The 21,569-nt window shown below is 42.3% G+C and overlaps 1 protein-coding gene across 3 annotated transcripts in view; it reads right to left on the minus strand.

The window, feature by feature from the left end:
• The window catches only part of CFL2 (cofilin 2), a 114,090-nt gene that overhangs the window by 51,316 nt on the left and 41,205 nt on the right, over positions 1–21,569 (minus strand). Inside the window, exons 2-3 of one of the 3 annotated variants that reach the window (XM_073609795.1) lie at positions 3,274–3,407; positions 1,802–2,109 (exon numbers count right to left, since the gene is read on the minus strand). In XM_073609795.1, coding sequence (XP_073465896.1) covers positions 1,802–2,061 — 260 coding nt within the window. In that variant the 5' untranslated portion in view covers positions 2,062–2,109; positions 3,274–3,407. Of the gene's footprint in view, positions 1–1,801; positions 2,110–3,273; positions 3,408–12,216; positions 12,412–21,569 lie in introns of those variants that run through there. The other 2 variants (XM_073609796.1, XM_073609794.1) reach the window with 2 other exon arrangements.

The raw sequence follows: 21,569 nt of genomic DNA on the forward strand, positions 1-21,569 counted from the left end.
ACACATGGGATTATGTGCTTTGAACCACAGCACCTGTACTGTGTGATTATCATGATGATAATGGAGATAAATAAAAGTTGGCTGCAGCATTCTTATTAGCAGGAATGAGCTCAGGTGTGTTCAGATCCTAGTCTGACTGCACCTGAGCTATGCTGCTCTCATGGAACTGTCACAATGCCCCGCCAATCATATGTGACCGAGGCATTCTGCACCCCACAGCCGCACGTATACATATCTCTAGTATACAACATATGCAGCCACGAAACAGGAAATGCCTCCGCTGCTTATGATTGGCGGGGCACTGTGACAGTTTCATAGTGGGCGTGATAGCTCAGGAGCAGTCAGACTAATATCTGAACACACCTGAGTTCATCCCTGCTTTCACTGGAAGACAAAGCTGCATTTTTTTTCTGAAGTGGTGGGAACAGGTTAGGGGTGGGATCAGGGTTTGAGGGGTGGAGTCAGGGGGCCCCATCAGGTAGGCTGTATGGGGCCCCATGATTTCTAACAGCGTCCCTGAATCTATCACCAGAATAAAGTAAAGCATGTTAACCCCCCAGGGGATCTAAATCTGTGCAGAATGTGCTGATCTGTGGTGTCAGATAACTAGTCCCACCCACCTATCCAACATAGGGTTGTCACCTTTTCTTCTAGCCAAACTCAAACACTTTACAGGGCACTTTTTTTCCCGTAGTATACACTATAGGATTATAAAAGACCTGGGACACCTGTTGGATGCCTCAAGGAGAGTGGTAATGCAGCGCGCTGCGGTGAACAGTGGGTGTGGCCAAACTGCTCTTGCTGACATTATCGCCCGATACCCCCCCAGTGATGCCAAACCTGCCCCCAGACAGCGGCCCACAGCTCCCAGATGGCAACAGATTTTTGTGTGACTATCTCAGTTACTTAGGGAGCCACAGCCCTGTCTAAATAATCTGTCCAGGTTTTAGGCAGACTGAAACCCAGACACAAGATTCCAAACCCAAACTGTCCGGGTGAATCCTGGACAGGTGGCAACCCTAATCCAACAACACACTGATCAATGGACAAGGGTTTCTGAGTGACAACTCAGTAGGAGAGGGTGCATAACAGGCAGAACACATGGAGCCCACACCCCCCTCTTAGTTTACAAAGAGTCTGGAGCTGCAGCCTGCTATTCAGTCCGCTAGTGTTCTGAATGATTTCAGCTGCAGAAAACTTTTATTCACAATTGTGTTGTCAGATTGTGGTTTTGTGAATGAAAGCCCTTTCCTTCAGCTGCAATTATTCACAATACAAGCTGACAGTTTCCACTCTCTCTCCTGAACAGCAGTCTGCAGTATAAACTGAAGAGGAGAGATGAAGAAACACAGTACTGCAGAATGGAAAGGAAGTGGGGCTCAGTACTGGCTTTAATATGGGAATTCCCAAATGTGTGGGCCACAGGAGGGGTGGAGCTACAACCAGCAATGACAGAAAAGAAAGATTTATTTTATTCTACTACTCCTTTTTTTTGTGATAGATCTTTTTTTTTACTTGGGGTCTTGGAGTATACTGTATATTGTACACATGCTTTAATGCAGGTGCATTATTTATGCATTAAATACATATCATAAAAATACAAAAAAACGCATGCAGTAAGGTGCATTAAAATGTGTGTTACTGCATGTGCATTGGTTTGATAGGGGACCCAATTTCCTCAGACCCTTTCTAAGAGTAAGCCTAAGAAAACCATATCACATTTGTTCAGACTTTGCTCAAGCAACACTGATATTTGGGAAAAATCACATCATTTGTTACCACATTCTTCTAAGGAATGTACCAGAAGATGAAGACAAGGTCCTCTTTCTTGGATTCCTTGGTCTCATAAGTAGCATCATACAGTCCATAACGGCAGTCATTGAGTGGCAGAAGGTTAACAAAGGTCCTGTATGGATCCTCGACTGTGTTGCCAATATCTCCCACTAATATTTGCTTCTCTGTCTCCACAATGATCTCCTTCTTGTCAGGGCTGAGGCAGAACAGGACGGCCTTCTTCCTCTTCTTTACCTCCTCTGCTGTTTGGGATTTTCTCACCTTCATATCATTGAACACTTTGATGACCTCATCATTAACTGTCACGCCAGATGCCTGTAAATAGAATAAAAACATTTGCTTTTTCTTAATGATATTACTTGTAAAAGTGTGCCTGTTTGGTCAATTAGGTGAGATTCTCAGTTCCTAGAAAACACTGTTAGTGGTATGAATGTACAACACAGTGTACAGATTGCAGCATTTCTAGGAATGTATTACAGTATTACAGGCTTAATATATTGCATTGCACACAGTGGCGGATGGTCCATGGGGGGCGCTTGGGCTCCGCCCCCCCCCCAAGGCAGTCACAAAAAAAATGTAAACATGGCCCTTTAAAAAAAAAAAAAGGTCCTTAAGTGCACTGTGTTCGGGCACCGGACTCAGTGCACTATGGGAAGCGCCACGTCAATGCAATCACAAGATTGCAGACGCAGCGCTTCATTGGCGGTGTTTAGAGCTGCTATGCGGCACAATCCATCGTGCCGAGCTGCATCCGCCCGGCCGGGTGCTTTGTTCTCAATGTGAGAACAAAGTCACTTCCGGTGGGCTACAAAAAGATGGCCGCCATGAGTACTAACCCCCTTGTGTTCAGTGGAGAGGGGAGGCCCCTTCCCTCGCCACTGAACACACGGAGAAAGCCAGGAACTAGCTGGGGAGAGACAGACGCGGCTTGAAGGAGGGCTGTGCTGCCGGGCACACAGATGTGAGGACGACCCTGCTGCTCCGCTGATGGAGACACAGATGTAAAGAGGGACTCCGCTGGGGACACAGATGTAAGGAGGGACTCCGCCGGGGACACAGATGTAAGGAGGGACTCCGCCGGGGACACAGATGTAAGGAGGGGCTCCGCTGACGGGGACACAGATGTAAGGAGGGACTCCGCTGACGGGGACACAGATGTAAGGAGGGGCTCCACTGACCTGATGTTTCTATTGTTGTGTAGGATCTGGGCCTGCTGTCCCTCCCTCCCTCTCCCTCCATCCCTCGTTCATCTCAGACACTAACCCCACCACCTTAGAACCACGCCCACTACTTAGCTGAAACCACGCCCCTTTTCACCAAGTGGGGGGGTCAAAAAGGAAGGGAGGGGTCTGGCGCCCCCATTCTAAAACTTCACCATGCGCCACTGACTGCACAGGGTGCATAGGTCTGGTGTATGTAACATATAGCATGGCATGAATACAACCACCCTAGTAGTAACTCCTTGGTGCATATACTCACCGTTTCTGTCCACTACTGCAGTTGCTGCTGGTATCCTCTTGAAAGTCCAGGTAATACCTGGTGTGGCACAGACCTTCACACTCTCTTGCCCTTCAAAGATGTAGTGTAGTACCTTTACAGTAACATGCCAGGCACTAATAATGTAAGAGTGAAAGGGAGGGGTACAGTTAAAGTGTATATACACCCTAACCTTGTAAAACAACCCATTCTGTTTAAAATAGAAATGAACACTGTTTTTTATAAACACTTTCCCCCCCCTTTTTATAAATGATCACATTCCCTCTGTTCTCAGCTGCATAAGAGCTAGAGGAGGAGAAACAGCAGTACACTGAATTTCCCAGTGAATGTCTGTCTGACGCTGCATCTGTCCCCCGCTGGCTCTAACACCGAGAACAGAGCGATCAAACACCGCTGATCACTCGTTTCTTGCAGCTCCCTGAGCAGAGAGCTAGTGACTGTCAGTCACTGGATTTATGCTCTGCTCCCCCACGCTCACTGGATAGCTGGACTGTGGAGGGAGCAACCTTTCCCGAGCCTGGACCGGCTCTGTGACGTCAGCGAACGACAGGCTTCAGCCCGTTGTTTGCTGAAAACGGGTCAAAGGAGAGCAGAACAAACTGCACTCCTGTGATCCACGAGCTTTGGCTGTACTTCTCCTCTAACCCTCTTCCTGTTACTTGTCTTTAATCTAGATATGGAATGAAACTTAAAAGGTGCCCTACACAGTCAAATGAGGAAAACAGCATACTTGTGTAGCACAGACCTCAGACTTTCATTACCTGCTAGGCATATGGCAAAGGCAAGGTTATAGTCACCTGTGTCAGGAAACAAGCAGTGTATGTCTTTTTTTCAGTTTATCAGCTGGTTTACCTTGGATGGCGATCAGCCTTGGGATACTTCAAAAGGTACTAACAAAAATGCAAAGAGGACACCAAAGTTGATCTGCTCATTCAGGGTGTAGGAATGCAGTAACTCCCCAACAAGTGTATAGTCCTGAGTGAACTGCAGTGAGCTCCTCCAAAAGTGGCAAGGAAAGGCTCTATGATCCTTAAAGCGGAGTTCCACACAAAAATGTAACTTCCGCTTCTCCGGTTCCTCCCCCCCTCCGGTGTCACATTTGGCACCTTTCAGGGGGGAGGGGGGAGCAGATACCTGTCTAATACAGGTATTTTGCTCCCACTTCCGGGCATAGATACCCGAGCTACCCGTGGGTATCTACGCCACTTCCCATCCCCCCCCCACTGGGATACACACGGGTCCCAGAACACAGCAAGAACCAGTGGGATAGCGCAGCGCAAGTCACGCATGCACAGTAGGGAACCAGGAAGTGAAGCCGCAAGGTTTCACTCCCTGATTCCCTTACCGAGGATGGTGGCGGCAGCACCCGACAGCCGAGGGATAGATCGGCTTTGGGTGCCGACATCGCATGGGGACTGGACAGGTAAGTGTCCTTATTTTAAAAGTCAGCAGCTGCAGTATTTGTAGCTGCTGACTTAAAAAAAAAAAAAAAAAAACGGCGGAACTCCACTTTAAGGCTAGTACTCACTGTGCCCTGGGCACTGGAAAGCCTCCTAAAGTACCAGTCAGTCTCTATACTGGGTGCCTGCGATCTGGATCCCATGTAGAGCTTTCTGCACTTCTTCAGTATCCTTTGGACAGAGGTCCTCAAGCTCTAACTGGAGCTGGGACCCCAAAAGGATTTCTTCAGTGCTGTAGCTGACCACCCAGGGGTGCCTCGGCCCTCTGGCTGGGTCTTACTCCCCCATGAACAAGAGGAAGCTGTTCTACATCCCAGGCTATTTATACCCCTCTCAGTCCCCTGCTGGTCACTCACTCTGAAAAAGAATGAATATGCAGGCCAGGGTCAAACTTTCCAATGATTCAGTGGGATTCAGGGTAAAGCCTGCACCAGCATTACCCAGAACAGACAAGAACAAACAACCACTGCTCCCCCTGGCTATAGGGAAACCAAAAACTAAATTTACCTAAATACTAGCAGCCTACTAGGTGCTACACCTGTAAATAAAAATAAAAAAAGACATTTACATTTACTTACATTTCCAGCAGTATGTGTCTTGAAACATTGCTGAAATTCTTCTTCCTGGCCACACTTTTGAGTGTGCACAATACCTAGTCCTCCATCAAACACAGTGGTTCCTCTCACCAGCTCAGTACGTATGAGTTGCTAGAAGGAACCACTGCTTGCAACTGATATTAGACAACTGATTGGTGAAATATCTGAAGTGGCAGCAGAGCAGCATTGTGGTTTGCGTTTGCAGACACAGGCCACTGCAAAGCTAAGTATAGAGCCTCTTCTTTTTTTAGGTCTCAGCTTGGCAGTGCTATTATTATTAATATAACTCCTTACTTTTACGTTTTAGTTTTCTTTTCTCATCCACGGAGTTGCAAAGTATCCCCACTTAATCAGCTAGCTTGGCCAGTCAATCAGCTGACTGCAAATGTTATAATATATCATGTTTGTTTAGCGTTGGCTGGACCACTAACTCACAGTCCGTGCCCTCCACTCTACCAGTCCCTGCCAAGATGGAAATCCATGCACACCTTTAGCACATAGATAGTATTACACTGGTTCCTGTTCATTGACCTGTATCTATAAGTAGCAAGATACGAATACTGTACTTACTGTAGTCTAATTTCTAACTCATTGTAACTGTGTATATATAGTAATCCACAGAACAATGTCCCTGATATATTATGGAATGTCCATTATTAAAGTAGACATGTGCAGAACGTAAAAATAAATTTGGGTTTGTTTCGGATAGATTCCTTGTTACTTATTTTGTTTAGTTGATTCCTTTCGGAATTAGTTTCGCTTCATTTAATTTTCATAAAATTTTGTTTCATTTATAAATTTTCTAACGAATTTCAAATTGTCAGTCATTCGAATTTGGATCGGTCAAAAAATGATCGACTGATTTGAATTCTGTGTAAAGAATAGCTGGTTGTTAAAGAGGAGTTCCACCCAGGGGGTCCAAAAAAAAAAAAAAAAATTAAAAGTCAGCAGCTACAAATACTGCAGCTGCTGACTTTTAATTGGACACTTACCTGTCCCTGGGTCCAGCGATGCGGGGGATTGAAGCCCCGCTCGTCCCCCACCTTCGCTCGTCGGCGCCGGCATTTCAACTGTGGGCGCCGGGCTGTGGCTTCACAGCCTGGCACCCACTGTGCATGCGTGAGCGGCGCCGCACGCCGTGATTGGCCGCTCAATCACCTGGGACCTGTAATGGGTCCCAGATGATTGACAGGAGGGAGGGAGCAGAGCGGAGCCCTTCCTGTGCCGAGGGGGAAGTGATGTCACCAGCCCAGGCAAAGGAAGAGGCAGACTATGAGGGACCACCTAGCAACAGGCATTTAGAGGTAAGTAAAAAAAAAAATATATATCTAAATGTTTTTTTGGTTTTTTTTTTAGGATTTTTCGGGTATTTTTGTTTTTTTGGGTGGAACCCCACTTTAAGGAGCGGGCCGGGAAGCCGTCTGCCGCATCCTTAACCACTTTAAGACCGGGCCTCTTTTTTAGATGTGGTGTTTACAAGTTAAAAACTGTTTTTTTTTTTTATAGAAAATTACTTAGAACCCCCAAACATTATAATTTTTTTTTCTAACACCCTAGAGAATAAATATAAATAGTAATAATAAGACACAAGCGCTGGTGTAATAAGAAACTAAAATTAATTATACAAATAATGTGATAAAAGCTGCAAACCAAAAACAATGATCTCTCACTAGTGGGATATAACAAGAATAAATAAATAGGAATGGTGCGTTAATACCACAGTGCTAAAAAAGTAAATATAAATCAACAGGAAATGTATAAATCTATATAAAATTAATATACGGTACTATTCACAAGCTGTACCGTGTGATGCTGCAGTACCTATTATGTATCATACCCATTGGTTGTGGTGCAGTAAACAGCTATAAAAAAGGTTAGAAAAAAAATTCCACATTAAAAACAAACCTTGCATATTAAATTCAATGAAAAAATGTGCACTACGATATGGCAAGTATAGGAAAGTTTAAAGATGATTGCAAGAACTCATGAAAGTTATATAAATTGTCCCATCCGATACTGTTGCTCCTAGCAACATAAAACTGAAGACAGGTATATAGGCATGACAAAAAAGAGACTGATCTTCCAGAGTATATCTACCACGCGAGCTGAAATAAATCTCTGGTGTTCAGTCAAACAGCTGATTTGACCACTTTTTCTTTGTCTTGCTGTCTACCGCTCCCGATTCTCGGACATAAAAGAAAACCAACAATAGTGTGATACTGCTAAGAATAAAGGCAGGATCAACAGACTAAAAGCTGATGCCAAAAATGTTTTATTCCCTTGAAAAAGTCACGTGACCTGTGACGCAACGTGTAGGGAGGAGGAGCCAGTGACGTCAGCCACAAGAGTACGATCACACAGAGAGGCTGTGAGGAGGAGTGAGCCTGACTGTTACGAATATGCATTACTTGCTTTTACTAACCGGGCGTATGTGAGTGCATCGGCTTTTAGTCTGTTGATCCTGCCTTTATTCTTAGCAGTATCACACTATTGTTGGTTTTCTTTTACGTCCGAGAACCGGGAGCGGTAGACAGCAAGACAAAGAAAAAGTGGTCAAATCAGCTGTTTGACTGAACACCAGAGATTTGTGTCAGCTGGCGTGGTAGATATACTCTGGAAGATCAGTCTCTTTTTTGTCATGCCTATATACCTGTCCTCAGTTTTATGTTGCTAGGAGCAACAGTATCGGATGGGACAATTTATATAACTTTCATGAGTTCTTGCAATCATCTTTAAACTTTCCTATACTTGCCATATTATATTTTGGATTTTAGAGGGTCCACATAGCACCGTAGTGCACATTTTTTCATTGAATTTAATATGCAAGGTTTGTTTTTAATGTGGAATTTTTTTCTAACCTTTTTTCTAACTGTTTACTGAACCACAACCAATGGGTATGATACATAATAGGTACTGCAGCATCACATGGTACAGCTTGTGAATAGTACCGTATATTCATTTTATATAGATTTATAAATTTCCTGTTGGTTTATATTTACTTTATTAGCACTGTGGTATTAGTGCACCATTCCTAGAGAATAAAATGGCGGTCGTTGCAATACTTTCTGTCACACCGTATTTGCGCAGCGGTCTTACAAGCGCACTTTTTTTTTTAAAAATACACTTTTTTGAATGAAAAAATAAGACAGCAGTAAAGTTAGCCCAATTTTTTATATTGTGAAATATAATGTTACACCAAGTAAATTGATACCCAACATGTCACGCTTCAAAATTGCGCCCGCTCGTGGAATCGCAACAAACTTTTACCCTTAAAAATCTCCATAGGCGACATTTAAAAAATTCTACAGGTTGCATGTTTTGCGTTACAGAGGAGGTCTAGAGCTAGAAATATTGCTCTTGCTCTACCGATCGCGGCGATACCTCACATGTGTGGTTTGAACAACGTTTTCTTATGCGGGCGCTACTCACGTATGCGTTTGCTTTTGCATGCAAGCTCGGCGGGACGGGGCGTGTTTTAAATTTTTTATTTTTTTTTTATTTATTTTACCTTTTATTTTTTATTTTTACATTGTTTTAAAAAAAAAATTGTGTCACTTTTATTCCTATTACACGGAATATAAACATCCCTTGTAATAAAAAAAAAGCATGACAGGACCTCTTAAATATTAGATCTGGGGTCAAAAGACCTCAGATCTCATATTTACACTAAAATGCAAAAAAAAAAAAAAAAAAAAAATTGTCATTTAAAAAAATGAAAAAAATAAAATGGACCTATGCTATGGGCGGAAGTGACGTTTTGACATCGCTTCCGCCCTGCAGTGTCATGGAGACGGGTGGGGGCCATCTTCCCCTCACTCGTCTTCATGCACAGCCACAGGAAGGATCCAATCGCCTCCGCCGCCGGCTCCGGTAAGCAGCGAAGGGCACCGGATGGCAGCGGGGGGGGCCCTCTCCCGCCGCCGATAAAAGTGATCCGCCGCAGAGACCACTTTTATCTTGTACCAGACCGCCGGCCGAACACGGGGATACCGGGGTTATGGCTGCTACCATAACAACGATATCCGTCCTCAAAGTAGGGACGTACATCGGCATGCGGCGGTCCGGAAGTGGTTAACCCTATTAGGGTGTGCACCCCAAAGCTCAAAAATGCATGTGTGTGTGTGTGCGTGTGTGTGTGTATATATATATATATATATATATATATATATATATATATATATATATATACACACACACACACACTTATAAATGTAAACAAATATTTTAAATTGTATTAAACCATGGACAGTGTCAGTAGTGTAGTGGATAGTGTCAGGTCAGTAGTTCTTTATTTTTGTACAGTATTTTTTATTTACAATTCTTTTAGCAGCCCCACTTCAGCCCCAGAAGAATTTACCCCCTTCCTGACCAGGCCATTTTTTCCGATACTGCACTGCCCTATTTAACTGACAATTGCGTGGTCGTATGACGCTGTAACTAAACAAAATTTACGTCCTTTTTTTTCCCACAAATAGAGCTTCCTTTTGGTGGTATTTGATAACCTCTGCGGTTTTCATTTTTCGCGCTTTATACAAAAGAAGAGCAACAATTTTGAAAAAAAACACAATATTTTTTACTTTTTCCTTTAATAAATATCCCAAAAAAAAAAAAACAAACACATTTTTTCCTCAGCTTAGGCCAATATGTATTCTTCTACATATTTTTGGTAAAAAAAAATCACAATAAGTGTATATTGAGTGGTTTGTGCAAAAGTTATATCGCATACAGTATAGGGGATAGATTTTAGGCATTTTTATTATTATTTATTTATTTATTTTTTACTAGTAATGGAGGCGATCAGCGATGTTTATCGGGACTGCGATATTGCGGCGGACAAAATCGGACATGACACTTTTTTGGGACCATTGACATTTATACAGTGATCAGAGCTAAAAATAGCCACTGATTACTGTATAAATGTCACTGGCAGGGAAGGGGTTAACACTAGAGGGCGATCAAGGCATTAAGTGTGTGTTCCATAGGTGTGTTTTAACTGTGAGAGGATTGGACTGACTGGGAGAGAAGACAGATCGTTGTTCCTACTTAGTAGGAACACACAGTCTGTTTCTCCTCCCCTGACAGGAAAGGGATTTGTATGTTTACACACACAAATCCCCGTTCCTGCTCTTGTGCCCGCAATCGCGGGTGGCCGGTGGGGATCACTATGGCTGTTAAAGAAGCCGCAGTATATATACAGCAATCCGCGCAGCAGAGCCATTTTGCTGCCGTATATATACAGAAGCCAGTCGGGAAGCGGTTAATGCCTAACTGCTGGCAACAAACGTGAGTACACCCCTAAGTGAAAATGTCCAAATTGGGCCCAAATAGCCATTTTCCACTTCCCAAAATGACTCGTTAGTGTTACAAGGTCTCAGGTGAGAATGGGGAGCAGGTGTGTTAAACATGGTGTTATCGCTCTCTCATACTGGTCACTGGAAGTTCAACATGGCACATCATGGCAAAGAACTCTCTGAGAATCTGAAGATTCTCTTGTAGAGCAACAAGAATTGTTGCTCTACATAAAGATGGCCTAGGCTATAAGAAGATTGCCAAGACCATGAAACTGAACTGCAGCATGGTGGCCAAGACCATACAGCGGTTTAACAGGACAGGTTCCACTCAGAACAGGCCTCGCCATGGTCGACCAAAGAAGTTGAGTGCACGTGCTCAGCGTCTTATCCAGAGGTTGTCTTTGGAAAATAGACGTAAGAATGTTGCCAGCATTGCTACAGAGGTTGAAGGGGTGGAGGGTCAGCCTGTCAGTGTTCAGACCATACGCCGCACACTGCATCAAATTGGTCTGCATGGCTGTCATCCCAAAAGAAAGCCTTTTCTAAAGATGATGCACAAGAAAGACTGCAAACTGTTTGCTGAATACAAGCAGACTAAGGACATGGATTACTGGAACCATGTCCTGTGGTCTGATGAGACCAAGATAAACTTATTTGGTTCATATGGTGTCAAGCGTGTGTGGAGGTAACCAGGTGAGAAGTACAAAGACAAGTGTGTCTTGCCTACAGTCAAGCATGGTGGTGGGAGTGTCATGGTCTGGAGCTGCATGAGTGCTGCCGGCACTGGGGAGCTACAGTTCATTGAGGGAACCATGAATGCCAACATGTACTGTAACATACTGAAGCAGAGCATGATCCACTCCCTTTGGAGACTGGGCCGCAGGGCAGTATTCCAACATGATAATGACCCCAAACACCCCTCCAAGACGACCAAAGAAGCTGAGGGTAAAGGTGATGGACCGGCCAAGCATGTCTCCAGACCTAAACCCTATTGAGCATCTGTGGGGCATCCTCAAATGGAAGGTGGAGGAATGAAAGGTCTCTAACATCCACCAGCACCGTGATGTCATCATGGAAGAGTGGAAGAGGACTCCAGTGGCAACCTGTGAAGCTCTGGTGAACTCCATGCCCAAGAGGGTAAAGGCAGTGCTGGAAAATAATGGTGGCCACACAAAATATTGACACTTTGGGCCCAATTTGGACATTTTCACTTAGGGGTGTACTCACTTTTATTGCCAGCAGTTTAGACATTAATGGCTGTGTGTTGAGTTATTTTGAGGGGACAGCAAATTTACACTGTTATACAAGCTGTACACTCACTACTTTACATTGTAACAAAGTGTAATTTTTTCAGTGTTGTCACATGAAAAGATATAATAAAATATTTACAAAAATGTGAGGGGTGTACTCCCTTTTGCGAGATACTGTAATGTTTATGGGTTCTGAGTAATTTTATTGTAAAAACATATGATTTTTACATGTAATGCATCCACCACATCTAAGGATTTGTATATATAAAACAGATCTGGAAAATGCTAATCAACCCACCCACCAACCCCCAGCCACTAACCAACTCACCTTTATTTATATGTATTACAAATTTAATGCTTGTCCCCTTCAATATATTCCCCATTTGCACTAATACATTGCTGCAGTCTTGTTTTCCACTGGTCGAAGGCATGGAGAAAATCAATTTCTGTCAGCTGTTTCAACACATCCGCTGTTTTCTTCTTTACAGCATCAACTGACTCAAAACGTGTCCCTGATTTAACTTTTGGGAATTCATTCTGACGTCCCTCACTGAATCTTTTGTGCCACTCAAACACACGTGCACGAGACAGGCCATCATTCCCATAAGCTGTAGTAAGCATTTGAAAACATTCTGTTGGTGTTTTGTGCAATTTTACTAAAAATTTCAAATTGACATGTTCAACTTTTAAACTTAGCATTTGTTCTGCACACTACAGAAAACACAACCAAGCTAAATGGCGACTCACAATCAACTGAACGTCATAGAGTGTTGCTGCTTGTCATGCAGGTTCAAACATGTTCAAGGTCACCACGCATGCAGTTATAACCAGTTCTGACTGCTTTGTTTACCAGGTGGGATCACAGTCTCGTTATTTAATAGACATACCTCGTATTTACCCATATTGATTAATTAGCAGCATTTTTAAGCCCAATCACCACTATATTAGAGGGTATTGGAGGCAAACTGAACACATTACCTCTCCTAGGGGAAACAGCCATCCAATACCCATCATATTTGTATTCATTCAAACAGTAATTTCAGGGTGTACAATAATATACAAGTTACCAGAATACAACCTGTAGGTATTCCAAGATTAAATAATATAAGTACCAAACGGTACTAAAGTGTAGGATAGCTGAATGGTCATAAACACTGTGACATCACATCAGCCACACTTCAGACCTTCCCATTGGTCAGATCATTTCTGTCAACACGCTCCTCAAGAACCAAAAAAGAGTGGGCCTCATCAACAGTCTAGAACTCTCCTTTACCATCGAACAAGGAACATCATTCAAGATTTATGAGAGATATGGATCCATCTTGTTCATTGACCGGATTCTGTCGAACTCCCCAAACCACAATTTGTTAAATATTTTTCACTTTTAAAACCTTCTGTTTTTCTGTTGCACTATTATCTGTCTTTTACTTTGCAATACTCTTATATTGTGTAAATTTTTTTTTTGCACCATTTTACCTTTACTATTATTAAACAATATTTTGAAAAGTGTTAATATCGTCTCTAATGCACTAACGCAGAACTTATAGAATCCCGGTTTCTTTGAAGAGTGCTACTATATGGTAAATCTCTGGATATACCTGTCTATGGTGACAATGTGTGTTACATACATTTATTTTAAGACATAATTGTTATTGCTAATATGTAAACATTAATATTTATGATAAATATCTGGTGGCTGTGATTGATTTGGGGTATGAAGGGTTAACTGCGTAGTGAACCATACCCAGTGACAATCACTCGCAGTTTGCTGGCACTGCAAGCTGAATAATCTTTGTGCAGGGTGAGGCCATTGTCGCATATCTGTGACAGCGCGTGTGAGTTTCACCAGCCTTTTTTCCCTAGTTGGGGTAAGTGACCTGGGGTCTGACACCACAGCCACCACAGATGCCAAATATGCTTAAAAATAAATTTACACACCACACTGAATATAAACACCTCTAGCCTTGCATTCTTGGAAAATGTTCTGCAATTTGGTGTTCAATATAATTTAGCCCTCTGTTAACACTACTGTATTGTATGTAAAGCCAACCAATAACTACAGTTGCAAGAAAATACCGGTAATTATGGGCTGTATGAGTTACTTTACATTATTTTCTATTGTGTTTTTTTTTTTTTTTTTAAAGCTAAGACTGAACATAAGTTATTTTAATGGAAATATCTACCTTTAAAGAAAATGGAAATATTTACCTTTAAAGAAAAAATGTAAAGGCGAGCTAACAGCAGACACCTTCCCCACCCTTTGATACTGGATCTACTTCCGGGGTTGCCCAAGCTATCAGCACCCCCGCAGCTGCTCCTCTGGTCTGGGGATTTAAAATCCCCACTGTTCTCCCTCTTCTCCATCAGGACTTCAACGGACAAGATGGATACTGACTGGTCAGTGCCATCACATCGATGGAGATGGCTGATGGAGAAATGGGAGAACAGTGGGCATTTCAAATCCCAGGACTGCTGGAATGGCTGACATCTCGGCAAACCCGGAGGTAAGTAGAGTGGATATGGGGGGGGGGGTCTACTGTTAGTTCACCTTTACATTTTTTTGGAAAGGTAAACTAACCCTTCAAAGCTGAACTCTAGGAATTATGTTATTTTTAAATTTACATTGGTTGCTTGCTAAGCATCTCTGCCATTCAGAGAACATCTTGTATTTGTTTCAATGAATGAGGCACAGAAAAGGGGCTGATGACTTTGCAAACTGCCTCGTCCAATCAGAGAATGCCTTTTACAATAGGTACAGTATATAATAGTATACAAAGAATAGGATAGGATATAGGCTAGTCAAAAGACAAAGCAATATAAAGATACTACAAGGTCTTTATACCCCCCTGACTTTTTTGGAGATATTTTCAAATGACATTCACAATGACTTCTGAGTGATTTCATGCCCTAAAACTGGAAGGGATTATGCTTTGCTACTAAGGAACATAATAAAACAGTTAGTCATAGCACAGTTATATTTCAATTATAATTAAAGCTGTTCAACTAAGTTAAAATCTGAAAGTGTAGGAAGACATTAAAGGTATTCTCTGCATTGCATTGACAATTAATGGCATCATTGCGTTATCTTGTTAATAAAACAGTTAGAAACATATTGGTGAGTATTTAAAATAATTGTATTAACCACTCTAGAAATTATTGTGAACATAGGTGTGCGCAGCCTATTGCATTAGGGTGTGCACCCCAAAGTTCAAACACACATGAACGCCACCTGCTGTCACAGGAAGGGGGCTCTGATGGTAGGAGACAGTTGATTGAGAGCATATTGCAGTACACCCTAAATACAGGTGTAACATGTTCCTACAGTTAAACCTAGACATTAATATAATGGGGGCATTTACACTGGCCACTGGTACCCCCAACCACCCACCTGGTGCTGCTCCTGGATAAATAATACTAATGCACATGGGGTGATTAGGGTGTTCCCAGGCACACCCGGCACACCCTGTGCGCACGCCCATGATTGTGAAATACCCTAAATATAACTAACATTAATTTTAAAAAGTGCTATTGCTTTTACTCTTAAAGGGAAACCAGGAACTACCAGTATTTTTAGTTTACTCCTGCCAAAGGAACAGAGCAGAGGAGCAGTGAAATGAAAGTGAGCCAGTGCTGATAAAGGGGCTTTTATTAAAGTATACCTGCTGTTCAATGTCGAAACAGGGATGTCCAGCACCTAGGGCGAAGATGAGAACCTGCACCAACCTACTGCTATTGCATGACATTTGTGGGTGTACCAGCTTACATATTCTGGCCCTCTTTATGTTTGCTTTTTCCTACCTTGTCCTCCTCCTTCCTATAGTTAGCGTGGAGTTTCAATGCCCATGTTTGGCCATTTGCTTGCTTTCTGGCAATGGGGTGGGTGGTCAGTTGCACATGTGTAGTATGTTTTCTTGAGGGCTGTGGGCAGTTGGGGCAAGGGGAACATTTTGTGACAGTAGTAGAGGCTCAGTAGAAGTCACTAGTTGGCCATCAATCTGGTGCAGTTGCCACAGCATTGCCCCTTCCCCCCTTGTTAGTGAAAGGTCCCAAGGTTAGTTCCCGAGTCTTGCAGTTCACTTAGATTTATCAGCCACATTATAGTACTGCAAACCTCCTAGTCTACTTTATCTGGAAGGTGCTTTATTGGAGATCATTAGTTGAAGAGATGCTGCAAACACTATGGCGTTTATTTACTAAAGGCAAATCCACTTTGCACTACAAGTGCAAACTACAAGTGCAAAGTGCACTTGGAAGTAAAGTCGCTGTAGATCCGAGGGGGGCATGCAAGGAAAATAAAAAACAGCATTTTAGCTTGTACCTGATTGGATGATAAAATCAGCAGAGCTTCCCCTCATTTCAGATCTACCCCTCCGATTTACAGTGACTGCACTTCCAAGTGCACTTTCAGTGCAATTTCAAGTCCACTTTGCACTTGTAGTTCAAAGTGGATTTGCCTTTCGTAAATAACCCCCTATATCTGGCACCAGCTATTATTCCAGAGTCAGTCACTTCCATCTCTCTTCCTATTTCTAACTCTTAGTAGAATTACAGCACTCTTAGACCTTTCCTGAATGCTTTATTTATTGATAAATTCTAATAACTATGGCTTGAGATGCCAGTTGGGCTGATTAAGCTTTGTGTACATAAGAGTCAGAATGAGAAATAAGCCATTCATGGCATGCTATCAGCTAGTTTAAGAAAAAAAATGTTTTTTTAAGTTCACCATAAAATGCTGCTGACCTGTTTCTGGGTTCTTTCTGACATGCTCTTTGCATTTTCATTGACTTGCATGAAGATAAAAAAGTTTTTTAGAAGCAGAATGAATGTTGGATTTAGCCACACACAAAACAAGGTAAAACACAGCAATAAACCACTGCTCCAATATTAAAACATTGCTTTCTAAATCCTTCTAAACAGCTTGACAAACAGAGGTCAGAAGAGAAAAACTAATGTCTGTGTACAGAAGCCATTGCAAACACTGAGGCTTAGGATGCTTGAGCAAAAGTCAGGACGTTTGCCCAACCAAGCAATAAGAGTATTCTCAAAGATAAAATCAGATTGGGTGATTCAAATTTTGTCACTTAGCTCCACTGTAAGGAAAACATCTTTTCCACACAGAGCCCATAGATTATTTGATTTTCTTTAATTCTACCATGGAAGTAAATAAAATCGCTTGATTCCCCCATCAACACTATCAGGGAATGGGAGAATGCCTCCCAAAGCGCTATTGTGTTCTGCTAGGAGGGGGGCATGAGGAGACAGAACACAATGATTACTGCTAGTGGCTATAGCCGCTGGCAGTAATTGCATGTAAAAAATCCAGCAGCCTAGTTGTACCCACACCGAGTGATGGATCGACTTGGGTATAATCAGCCTGCCCATAGATGGATTGAATCTCAGCTGTTCCCTGCTGAACCGGACGAATTTCTATCCACGTATGGCCGGCTTTAGATTCCCTTTTACTGCTGGCCTTTAGTAGAGAATTCCAAAGTACTTTGCTAAAAGAAGGGGGGGATCCAAATTATATATTTAAATTGTAACTGTAGGCAAAATAAAAATGGTGTATGTTATTCATGTCACTGTGCAGGGGCAGACTGACAACTCATGGGGCCCCCGGGCAATAGGAGATTATGGGGCCCCCGGGCAATAGGAGAAGATTATGGGGCCCCCGGGAAATAGGAGACTATGGGGCCCCCAGGCAATAGATTATGGGGCCCCCAGGCAATAGGAGATTATGGGGCCCCCAGGCAATAGATTATGGGGCCACACAGTATACACACACACACATACAGTATACCAAAATCAAAAATGATAATGCGCCAACCAAGAGGCAAAGCAGCCGAACACAACAATCAGACAAAATTGTAAAAAAATATATAAAAATAAGTGTGGCGCTAAAAAAGATGTCCTTTATTGGGCAGAGCCAAACAGAATGGTATCTGGAGGGCAGTGTGCACAACAAAGAATATTGATGAAAATAGGTCCTATAGGACTGTTATTGTCTTCACCAAAAACAAAACAAATAATGAGAACCGCAAGATATACAAATAATATATATAAGTGAAGCATATATAAACTATTGTAGCCCCTGAAGTGACAAAACAATACATGTGCATATATTCAAAAATATATATATAAACCAATATACAAGGAACCACCTAACCCAACAATAGGGAAAAGTAGTAATGTGCAAAAGAACCAAGAAAACATGAAAGTTTAGTACGTCACAAATGTGTATTACACACAAATAAAACGTGTAAATGAGAGGTCCATCCGGGACTTCTATAAAATAGGTGACCCAAAATCAATGTGTAAAGAACCACCTAACCCAACAATAGGGAAAAGTGGTTGTGTACAAAAAAACAAAAAAACAAAAAAAAACAAAAAAAAAAAAAAATTATAAAAATTAGTTTAGTGCGTCACAAATGTATGTTACACACAAATCAAACGTGTATATGAAAAAACATCCGGGACTTCTGTGGGTGACCCGAGATCCAAATAATGTGGTGGGAAAACAGTCAACAGCCACCAAGATCAATGCTGGAGGACCAATGGATCCAAAGATGGCATCCACGAGATCTGGTGATAAACCTCTGTGTGAAAGGTGTAGGCATATGTACCCTTACCGGAGGTGGTGGACTCCCAGTCAGCGACTTGGGAGTCAAACAGACTTGTATAGAAGCAGGGGGGGTAGCTCCTGGATCCCAATAGCTGCAGATGGTGAAGGAATGGCAACACTCACCGACTCGATCGCTTTGATCTCACCGACTTATCTCACCGACTTTTTTTTTTTTTTTTTTTTTTTTTTTGTTTTTTTGTTTTTTTGTACACAACCACTTTTCCCTATTGTTGGGTTAGGTGGTTCTTTACACATTGATTTTGGGTCACCTATTTTATAGAAGTCCCGGATGGACCTCTCATTTACACGTTTTATTTGTGTGTAATACACATTTGTGACGTACTAAACTTTCACGTTTTCTTGGTTCTTTTGCACATTACTACTTTTCCCTATTGTTGGGTTAGGTGGTTCCTTGTATATTGGTTTATATATATATTTTTGAATATATGCACATGTATTGTTTTGTCACTTCAGGGGCTACAATAGTTTATATATGCTTCACTTATATATATTATTTGTATATCTTGCGGTTCTCATTATTTGTTTTGTTTTTGTTGAAGACAATAACAGTCCTATAGGACCTATTTTCATCAATATTCTTTGTTGTGCACACTGCCCTCCAGATACCATTCTGTTTGGCTCTGCCCAATAAAGGACATCTTTTTTAGCGCCACACTTATTTTTATTTATTTACACATACAGTATACACACACAATATACACACACAGTATACACACACAGAATACACATACACACACTGAAAAGGTACTGGAGAGGCGGGGCACCTATAATCTTGGGATTTTTTTTAAAAAAACATACTGTCCCTGGCAACCCTGATGGGGCCCCTTAGTGGCATGGGGCCCTCGGGCAGTGCCCGAGTGACCGAATGGTCAGTCCGCCCCTGTCACTGTGTCATTAACATAGCAGTTTTTGTTTTTTTGAGTTCCCCATAACCATAACAAAGTTTTATTACCTGGTGATCCAACTTCCATGTAACAGGTTAAGCTGTCCAGGAAAAGTTTCAGAATTTGGGAAAAAGAAAACACATTAGGGCTTGTGTTCATGGCATCAGATGCTTCTGAGATCATCCAGAATCCATTGACAAGTGCATCTGACCTACTACTCTACGGACTTGCATTTGATCTGCTTCAATTGTGTTTTGCATTCACATAGACTTGTATAGAGATGCTAAAACCCTCCTGAAGCTTAAAAATAAAGAAAAAAAAAAGCCCATTAAAACATGTTCTTTACGCTGGCAGGATTGCTTGAGATGTCAACTTTTATTCATTTGGCTTAAACCAATCTTTTTTTTTTTTCAAAAAAATTCAGCTGTAACTGCTCAGAAAGTGTAGGTTACATAAAGTTCAGGTGACAACACCACTGTGTGGTTTCACTGCAAAATGAACAGAATGGTCACTCTATTACAGGAAGGAGAAAAGTAACAGATCTACTGGCAGGATCAACCGGTAATAAAATTTTGTTACTGGGAGGACTGAGAAAATTGTAAAACTGCTATGTTAATACTAGTCACAGACCAGGTCATATATGTTGCCCATAGTTAGACTTCAACTGTAAATAATTTTATTAATTTCTCTATATGTCTTGTGATTGCCACACCTCTCTTGTCTCTGCCCCGTCATTATGACTTCTCAGCATGTGATTTTTCGTGTTTACAAAACAAGCTCAATTTCCAGCATGACTACCCACAAGTATGTTCTCAGATTTTAATCCTATCACTCTATGTTCAGGCAGTATTAGCCAGGATTAATAAATGCCTAGCCAACATTATATTTAGATACAGAAACAACCCAATTTTTCACTTGATCTCTCTCATTTGTCATTCACTTGTCACATACTTTTCTTACACTGTCAATCTACAGCTCAGAGAAACTCAGAAAAATGCTGATGGGGGTTATCAGTTTATTGCAGAACATAACTTAAATAGTACAAGTTATACTAAAGTCTTGTTTTTTTTTTCTTTGCATAAAAATAACAAACATATTATACTTACCTGCTCTGTTCAGTGGTTTTGCACAGAGCAGCCCAGATCCACCTCTTCTCTGGTCCCTCGTGGCGCTCCTGGCCCCTCCCTCTTACTGAGTGCCCCCACAGCAAGCAGATTGCTATGGGGGCACCCAAGCTGAGCTGCTGCTCTGTGTGTCCATTTAGACACAGAGCCGGCACTTGGCCCCACCCCCCCCTCTCTCCTTATTGGCTCACTGACTTTGATTGACAGCAGTGGGAGCCAAAGGCGTCCATTGCTGTCTCAGCCAATGAGGAGGCAGAGTCCCAAGCAGCCGAGTCTCTCGAGCAACATCACTGGGGTAACTATTAGGGGGGCTGGGGAGAGGGGGGGATGCTGCACACAGAAGTTTTTTATCTTAATGAACCATTGAAGGGGATGATAAGGAGCTATATCCAAGAATTTACAGTCTGGTAGCATTGACAATAGTGTATGTACCTGGATAGAAAACTGGTTACAGGAGCATGTCTAAAGAGTGGTGATAAATAGAGTATCTTCTATTTGGCCTGGAGTTGTAAGTAGGGTACCTCAAGGTCTGTGCTCAGACCAATTCTGTTTAAAGCGGAGTTCCAGGCTTTTTTCAGTTTATTAAAAGTCAGCACCTACTGACTGTATAGCTGCTGACTTTTAATAAACACACACACACCTGTCCTAGGATACAGCGATGCGGCCTCGCTCCTCTCCCCCTCCTCTCCGCTGCGCCGCCATAGAAACTGTAGGCACCTGGCCGTGACAGCTTGCGGCTTCACGACCGACTGCGCACTGCACATGCGCGAGTCGCACTGCGCTCTCCAAGCAGACATGCAATCTTCTGGAAGAGCCATTCACGGCGAAACATATGTTGGAGTGGAGGATCCGTCATTTCCGGGTCCATATTTGATTCCCCACACCAGGCTTTCCACCTTCGGAGTGAGACGTGGAACGCACGCTACCCCCAGGGATCAGCTGACTTACACACGCTGTTTACACCTAGTGCCAGGCCAGGCACTATCACATGTGAGTTTAACTGCTATCATTGCTGCTGTTTTTACTTTATTAA

This window comes from Aquarana catesbeiana, linkage group LG13 (genome assembly GCF_042186555.1).
Source record: "Aquarana catesbeiana isolate 2022-GZ linkage group LG13, ASM4218655v1, whole genome shotgun sequence".
NCBI classification, from domain to species: domain Eukaryota; kingdom Metazoa; phylum Chordata; class Amphibia; order Anura; family Ranidae; genus Aquarana; species Aquarana catesbeiana.